At 32.4% G+C, this 8479-nt stretch overlaps 1 protein-coding gene across 1 annotated transcript; it reads left to right on the top strand.

Annotated features, from left to right (window-relative positions):
* Positions 1 to 6338: 6338 nt before the first annotated feature.
* Positions 6339 to 7576, top strand: LOC125199799 (protein FAR1-RELATED SEQUENCE 9-like). Its single transcript, XM_048097700.1, has 2 exons — positions 6339 to 7050; positions 7176 to 7576. The coding sequence occupies exons 1-2, from the start codon at positions 6339 to 6341 to the stop codon at positions 7574 to 7576; spliced, it is 1113 nt and encodes a 370-aa protein (XP_047953657.1).
* The last annotated feature ends 903 nt before the right edge of the window (positions 7577 to 8479 follow it).

The raw sequence follows: 8479 nt of genomic DNA, 5'->3' as shown, positions 1-8479 counted from the left end.
CTGGTAATTTGAAGAATGTTCTGATATTTTGGCTTGCATAACTTATAACAATTGTCTAAGAATTTTACAAGAGTTCAGCCACCTCTTTATAGATAACTATAGGGGTAATTTACGCAAATCATCTTGATTTGCGTTGACGTGACTTGAAAATCTGATGACATGATTTACGAATGGTGGAGGTAGTTTGGTTTGATTTTCATTAACATGATTTTTATGTGTTATGTTGGGGATTTATACTCTGTTGACATGACTTGAAAATCTGTTGACATGATTTATGTTAGTTGGTAAATATTAGGTGTTGTTGTTATGCTCTTTGTGGACATTCTGTTTCATTAACATTATTTTGTTGTGTTGTGTTAGTTATTTATGCTCTGTTGACATGATTTATGTTACTTGTTAAATATTCTGTTGACATCGTGTGTTTGAATTGGTGTATTCTAATTAAACTGGACATTTTGATCCTGGTAATTTGAAGCATGTTCTGATATTTTGGCTTACATAACTTATAACAATTGTCTAAGAATTTTACAAGAGTTCAGCCACCTCTTTATAGATAACTATAGGGGTAATTTACGTAAGTCTCTTGATTTGCGTTGACGTGACTTGAAAATCTGATGACATGATTTACGAATGGTGGAGGTAGTGTGGTTTGATTTTCATTAACATGATTTTTTTGTGTTATGTTGGGGATTTATGCTCTGTTGACATGACTTGAAAATCTGTTGACATGATTTATGTTAGTTGGTAAATATTCTGTGTTGTTGTTATGCTCTTTGTGGACATTCTGTTTCATTAACATTATTTTGTTGTGTTATGTTGGTTATTTATGCTCTGTTGACATGATTTATGTTACCTGTTAAATATTTTGTTGACATCGTGTGTTTGAATTGGTGTATTCTAATTAAACTGGACATTTTGATCCTGGTAATTTGAAGCATGTTCTGATATTTTGGCTTACATAACTTATAACAATTGTCTAAGAATTTTACAAGAGTTCAGCCACCTCTTTATAGATAACTATAGGGGTAATTTACGTAAGTCTCTTGATTTGCGTTGACGTGACTTGAAAATCTGATGACATGATTTACGAATGGTGGAGGTAGTTTGGTTTGATTTTCATTAACATGATTTTTTTGTGTTATGTTGGGGATTTATGCTCTGTTGACATGACTTGAAAATCTGTTGACATGATTTATGTTAGTTGGTAAATATTAGGTGTTGTTGTTATGCTCTTTGTGGACATTCTGTTTCATTAACATTATTTTGTTGTGTTATGTTGGTTATTTATGCTCTGTTGACATGATTTATGTTACTTGTTAAATATTCTGTTGACATCGTGTGTTTGAATTGGTGTATTCTAATTAAACTGGACATTTTGATCCTGGTAATTTGAAGCATGTTCTGATATTTTGGCTTACATAACTTATAACAATTGTCTAAGAATTTTACAAGAGTTCAGCCACCTCTTTATAGATAACTATAGGGGTAATTTACGTAAGTCTCTTGATTTGCGTTGACGTGACTTGAAAATCTGATGACATGATTTACGAATGGTGGAGGTAGTGTGGTTTGATTTTCATTAACATGATTTTTTTGTGTTATGTTGGGGATTTATGCTCTGTTGACATGACTTGAAAATCTGTTGACATGATTTATGTTAGTTGGTAAATATTAGGTGTTGTTGTTATGCTCTTTGTGGACATTCTGTTTCATTAACATTATTTTGTTGTGTTATGTTGGTTATTTATGCTCTGTTGACATGATTTATGTTACTTGTTAAATATTCTGTTGACATCGTGTGTTTGAATTGGTGTATTCTAATTAAACTGGACATTTTGATCCTGGTAATTTGAAGCATGTTCTGATATTTTGGCTTACATAACTTATAACAATTGTCTAAGAATTTTACAAGAGTTCAGCCACCTCTTTATAGATAACTATAGGGGTAATTTACGTAAGTCTCTTGATTTGCGTTGACGTGACTTGAAAATCTGATGACATGATTTACGAATGGTGGAGGTAGTGTGGTTTGATTTTCATTAACATGATTTTTTTGTGTTATGTTGGGGATTTATGCTCTGTTGACATGACTTGAAAATCTGTTGACATGATTTATGTTAGTTGGTAAATATTAGGTGTTGTTGTTATGCTCTTTGTGGACATTCTGTTTCATTAACATTATTTTGTTGTGTTATGTTGGTTATTTATGCTCTGTTGACATGATTTATGTTACTTGTTAAATATTCTGTTGACATCGTGTGTTTGAATTGGTGTATTCTAATTAAACTGGACATTTTGATCCTGGTAATTTGAAGCATGTTCTGATATTTTGGCTTACATAACTTATAACAATTGTCTAAGAATTTTACAAGAGTTCAGCCACCTCTTTATAGATAACTATAGGGGTAATTTACGTAAGTCTCTTGATTTGCGTTGACGTGACTTGAAAATCTGATGACATGATTTACGAATGGTGGAGGTAGTTTGGTTTGATTTTCATTAACATGATTTTTTTGTGTTATGTTGGGGATTTATGCTCTGTTGACATGACTTGAAAATCTGTTGACATGATTTATGTTAGTTGGTAAATATTCTGTGTTGTTGTTATGTTCTTTGTGGACATTCTGTTTCATTAACATTATTTTGTTGTGTTATGTTGGTTATTTATGCTCTGTTGACATGATTTATGTTACTTGTTAAATATTCTGTTGACATCGTGTGTTTGAATTGGTGTATTCTAATTAAACTGGACATTTTGATCCTGGTAATTTGAAGCATGTTCTGATATTTTGGCTTACATAACTTATAACAATTGTCTAAGAATTTTACAAGAGTTCAGCCACCTCTTTATAGATAACTATAGGGGTAATTTACGTAAGTCTCTTGATTTGCGTTGACGTGACTTCAAAATCTGATGACATGATTTACGAATGGTGGAGGTAGTGTGGTTTGATTTTCATTAACATGATTTTTTTGTGTTATGTTGGGGATTTATGCTCTGTTGACATGACTTGAAAATCTGTTGACATGATTTATGTTAGTTGGTAAATATTCTGTGTTGTTGTTATGCTCTTTGTGGACATTCTGTTTCATTAACATTATTTTGTTGTGTTATGTTGGTTATTTATGCTCTGTTGACATGATTTATGTTACCTGTTAAATATTTTGTTGACATCGTGTGTTTGAATTGGTGTATTCTAATTAAACTGGACATTTTGATCCTGGTAATTTGAAGAATGTTCTGATATTTTGGCTTGCATAACTTATAACAATTGTCTAAGAATTTTACAAGAGTTCAGCCACCTCTTTATAGATAACTATAGGGGTAATTTACGCAAATCATCTTGATTTGCGTTGACGTGACTTGAAAATCTGATGACATGATTTACGAATGGTGGAGGTAGTTTGGTTTGATTTTCATTAACATGATTTTTTTGTGTTATGTTGGGGATTTATACTCTGTTGACATGACTTGAAAATCTGTTGACATGATTTATGTTAGTTGGTAAATATTAGGTGTTGTTGTTATGCTCTTTGTGGACATTCTGTTTCATTAACATTATTTTGTTGTGTTGTGTTAGTTATTTATGCTCTGTTGACATGATTTATGTTACTTGTTAAATATTCTGTTGACATCGTGTGTTTGAATTGGTGTATTCTAATTAAACTGGACATTTTGATCCTGGTAATTTGAAGCATGTTCTGATATTTTGGCTTACATAACTTATAACAATTGTCTAAGAATTTTACAAGAGTTCAGCCACCTCTTTATAGATAACTATAGGGGTAATTTACGTAAGTCTCTTGATTTGCGTTGACGTGACTTGAAAATCTGATGACATGATTTACGAATGGTGGAGGTAGTGTGGTTTGATTTTCATTAACATGATTTTTTTGTGTTATGTTGGGGATTTATGCTCTGTTGACATGACTTGAAAATCTGTTGACATGATTTATGTTAGTTGGTAAATATTCTGTGTTGTTGTTATGCTCTTTGTGGACATTCTGTTTCATTAACATTATTTTGTTGTGTTATGTTGGTTATTTATGCTCTGTTGACATGATTTATGTTACTTGTTAAATATTTTGTTGACATCGTGTGTTTGAATTGGTGTATTCTAATTAAACTGGACATTTTGATCCTGGTAATTTGAAGCATGTTCTGATATTTTGGCTTACATAACTTATAACAATTGTCTAAGAATTTTACAAGAGTTCAGCCACCTCTTTATAGATAACTATAGGGGTAATTTACGTAAGTCTCTTGATTTGCGTTGACGTGACTTGAAAATCTGATGACATGATTTACGAATGGTGGAGGTAGTGTGGTTTGATTTTCATTAACATGATTTTTTTGTGTTATGTTGGGGATTTATGCTCTGTTGACATGACTTGAAAATCTGTTGACATGATTTATGTTAGTTGGTAAATATTCTGTGTTGTTGTTATGCTCTTTGTGGACATTCTGTTTCATTAACATTATTTTGTTGTGTTATGTTGGTTATTTATGCTCTGTTGACATGATTTATGTTACTTGTTAAATATTCTGTTGACATCGTGTGTTTGAATTGGTGTATTCTAATTAAACTGGACATTTTGATCCTGGTAATTTGAAGCATGTTCTGATATTTTGGCTTACATAACTTATAACAATTGTCTAAGAATTTTACAAGAGTTCAGCCACCTCTTTATAGATAACTATAGGGGTAATTTACGTAAGTCTCTTGATTTGCGTTGACGTGACTTGAAAATCTGATGACATGATTTACGAATGGTGGAGGTAGTGTGGTTTGATTTTCATTAACATGATTTTTTTGTGTTATGTTGGGGATTTATGCTCTGTTGACATGACTTGAAAATCTGTTGACATGATTTATGTTAGTTGGTAAATATTCTGTGTTGTTGTTATGCTCTTTGTGGACATTCTGTTTCATTAACATTATTTTGTTGTGTTATGTTGGTTATTTATGCTCTGTTGACATGATTTATGTTACTTGTTAAATATTCTGTTGACATCGTGTGTTTGAATTGGTGTATTCTAATTAAACTGGACATTTTGATCCTGGTAATTTGAAGCATGTTCTGATATTTTGGCTTACATAACTTATAACAATTGTCTAAGAATTTTACAAGAGTTCAGCCACCTCTTTATAGATAACTATAGGGGTAATTTACGTAAGTCTCTTGATTTGCGTTGACGTGACTTGAAAATCTGATGACATGATTTACGAATGGTGGAGGTAGTGTGGTTTGATTTTCATTAACATGATTTTTTTGTGTTATGTTGGGGATTTATGCTCTGTTGACATGACTTGAAAATCTGTTGACATGATTTATGTTAGTTGGTAAATATTCTGTGTTGTTGTTATGCTCTTTGTGGACATTCTGTTTCATTAACATTATTTTGTTGTGTTATGTTGGTTATTTATGCTCTGTTGACATGATTTATGTTACTTGTTAAATATTCTGTTGACATCGTGTGTTTGAATTGGTGTATTCTAATTAAACTGGACATTTTGATCCTGGTAATTTGAAGCATGTTCTGATATTTTGGCTTACATAACTTATAACAATTGTCTAAGAATTTTACAAGAGTTCAGCCACCTCTTTATAGATAACTATAGGGGTAATTTACGTAAGTCTCTTGATTTGCGTTGACGTGACTTGAAAATCTGATGACATGATTTACGAATGGTGGAGGTAGTTTGGTTTGATTTTCATTAACATGATTTTTTTGTGTTATGTTGGGGATTTATGCTCTGTTGACATGACTTGAAAATCTGTTGACATGATTTATGTTAGTTGGTAAATATTCTGTGTTGTTGTTATGCTCTTTGTGGACATTCTGTTTCATTAACATTATTTTGTTGTGTTATGTTGGTGATTTATGCTCTGTTGACATGATTTATGTTACTTGTTAAATATTCTGTTGACATCGTGTGTTTGAATTGGTGTATTCTAATTAAACTGGACATTTTGATCCTGGTAATTTGAAGCATGTTCTGATATTTTGGCTTACATAACTTATAACAATTGTCTAAGAATTTTACAAGAGTTCAGCCACCTCTTTAGAGATAACTAAAGGTGTTATGTTGTTGATTTATGCTCTGTTGACATGACTTGAAAATTTGTTGACATGATTTATGTTCCTTGGTAAATATTCTATGTTGTAGGGTCTGTTATTCCAATTTGCAAGCCTGAGTTGAGGCCTTATGAAGGTAAAAAATTTTCTTCCCTTGAGGAAGGAATTTCCTTTTATGAAAAGTATGCTCAGGAGTGTTGTTTTGATTGTCGAAGATTTGGAAATAGGTCTAGTGGTGGTGTTATTATTTTTCAGTATGTTGTTTGCAATAGACAAGGATTTCATACAGTATGATATATTATGGACTAGTATTGTTGAAAAATATGGTGTAGAAGATCATAAATGGTTTAAGGATAGGTTTGCTATTAAACATATGTGGATCCCAGCCTTCTTTAGAGATGTTCCTATGGGTTCTTTAATGAGAACAACATCTTTTTCAGAATCTGAAAACAGTTTTTTTAAGAGGTACTCGAAACCGTTGTTTAATTTTGCTGACTTCACTCTTCAGTATAATAATGCCATTGATGCTCAAAGGAATCAAACTGAAAGGCTTGACTATTATGATTCTGTAATCACTCCAAAATATGTCACTGATTTAGCATTTGAGAAGCAATTGGCATCTGTATACACAGATAGGATGTTTAGAGTGATACAAGAATTTATTGCTGAGGCTGATAAGAGTTGTCGGATGATTAGCATGTCCACATTGGAGAATATCGAGGTCTTCAAAGTTTCTGATGCTAGAAAGAATACCTTTACAGTTACACATGAGATAGAGACTGAGTCATATGAATGTGAGTGTAAACTATTTTTAAGGTGTGGTTATCTATGCAGCCACCTTTTCTTCATCCTCAGAAACAAAGATGTCAACAATATTCCAGAGAAATATGTTGGTAACCGTTGGCTTAAAAGTGAATTACTAAAGGCAGTTCATGGTCTCACGAGTGATGATAGTGCGTCTGACAGAGGTATTCAAACTATTTTCTATAGATATTTCAGTTTAAGTTTTAGCATGTGTTATTTAAGCTGTTGACATATCTTATATAGGCTGTTGACATCTTATATAGGCTGTTGACATTTTATATGTGTGCAGGTTCTAACAAAGATGACAAACTACAGATTGCTAACAGGTGTCATGGTCGTTACTTTGGTCTATATCAGCGTGCTTTTAGGAATAAAGATCATTTGATTGCTTTGGATAATTTGCTTGCGGGTATTGGTCCTCAAATCTTTAAAGATGATTGTGCTGGATCGTCGTCTATTGATAAAAATGATTCAATCATGAACATATATGGTATTGCTGTACCTGAAGAAATAACTGTACATGCTCCAGATGTGGTTAGTACAAAAGGTGGTGCAAGTGACAAGGAAAGCAGGATTAAGTCAAGCATAGAGAAAGCAATTGAAAAAGCAAATAAACCTCATAGGCGTTGTGGAAAGTGTCATAAAATTACTGATCATAATGCTAGAAGCTGTGGCAGAAAGGATATATGATTGTTTTTTAGTTGTTGACATAGACTACAAATTATTGACATTTTCTTGTTAGTTGTTGATATCTGATTTTACTCTCCGTTGACATCTATTTTATGATTCTGTTTTTTTAATTTTAAGTTTTGTTTTCTGAGTTGTACACCTTTATACAAGGTGTTGATATTTGGTTATAAGTAGTTGACTTTTTAGTACAACTTGGACTCTGCCTTGCTTTCGTGCTCCATCATGTTTTTAAGGTGCACATGTCAACATTTAAAAATCATGTCAACTAGGCCATGTCAACAACTAATATAATTATGTCAATTATGGTGCACATCGTGTCAACGGCACATACCAGTCATGTCAACTACGGTACATATCATGTCAACTATATATACTGGCCATGTCAACAACTAATATAATTATGTCAACTATGGTGCGCATCGTGTCAACGGCACATACCAGTCATGTCAACTACGGTACATATCGTGTCAACTATATATACTGGCCATGTCAAAAACTAATATAATTATGTCAACTATGGTGCACATCGTGTCAACCGCACATACCAGTCATGTCAACTACGGTACATATTGTGTCAACTATATATACTGGCCATCTCAACAACTAATATAATTATGTCAACTATGATGCACATCGTGTCAACCGCACATACCAGTCATGTCAACTATGTTTCAAGCCTTGTCACCTACACGTACAAACCATGTGAACAATACATAGAAAACATGTTGACAACAATTGTAAGTCATGTCAACTACATGTACTAGTCATGTCAACAACTAATATAATTATGTCAATTTTAAGTTGTTGACATAATATTTGTTTTCCAAGTTGTTGACACTTTATACAAGCTGTTGACATTTTGTTATAGGTTGCTGATATTTCAATCAAGTTGTTTACATTTCA

This window comes from Salvia hispanica, unplaced genomic scaffold (assembly GCF_023119035.1).
Source record: "Salvia hispanica cultivar TCC Black 2014 unplaced genomic scaffold, UniMelb_Shisp_WGS_1.0 HiC_scaffold_690, whole genome shotgun sequence".
Taxonomy (NCBI): Eukaryota; Viridiplantae; Streptophyta; class Magnoliopsida; order Lamiales; family Lamiaceae; genus Salvia; species Salvia hispanica.
This window is presented reverse-complemented; position numbering and strand designations above follow the sequence as displayed.

What these genes read in the sequence shown, in the direction of transcription:
- LOC125199799 (XM_048097700.1), top strand. Translation starts at nt 6,339, where the DNA reads ATGTTGTTTGCAATAGACAAGGATTTCATACAGTATGATATATTATGG. An exon ending in TGATAGTGCGTCTGACAGAG is followed by an intron (nt 7,051 to 7,175) that starts GTATTCAAACTA and finishes ATATGTGTGCAG; the next exon opens with GTTCTAACAAAGATGACAAA.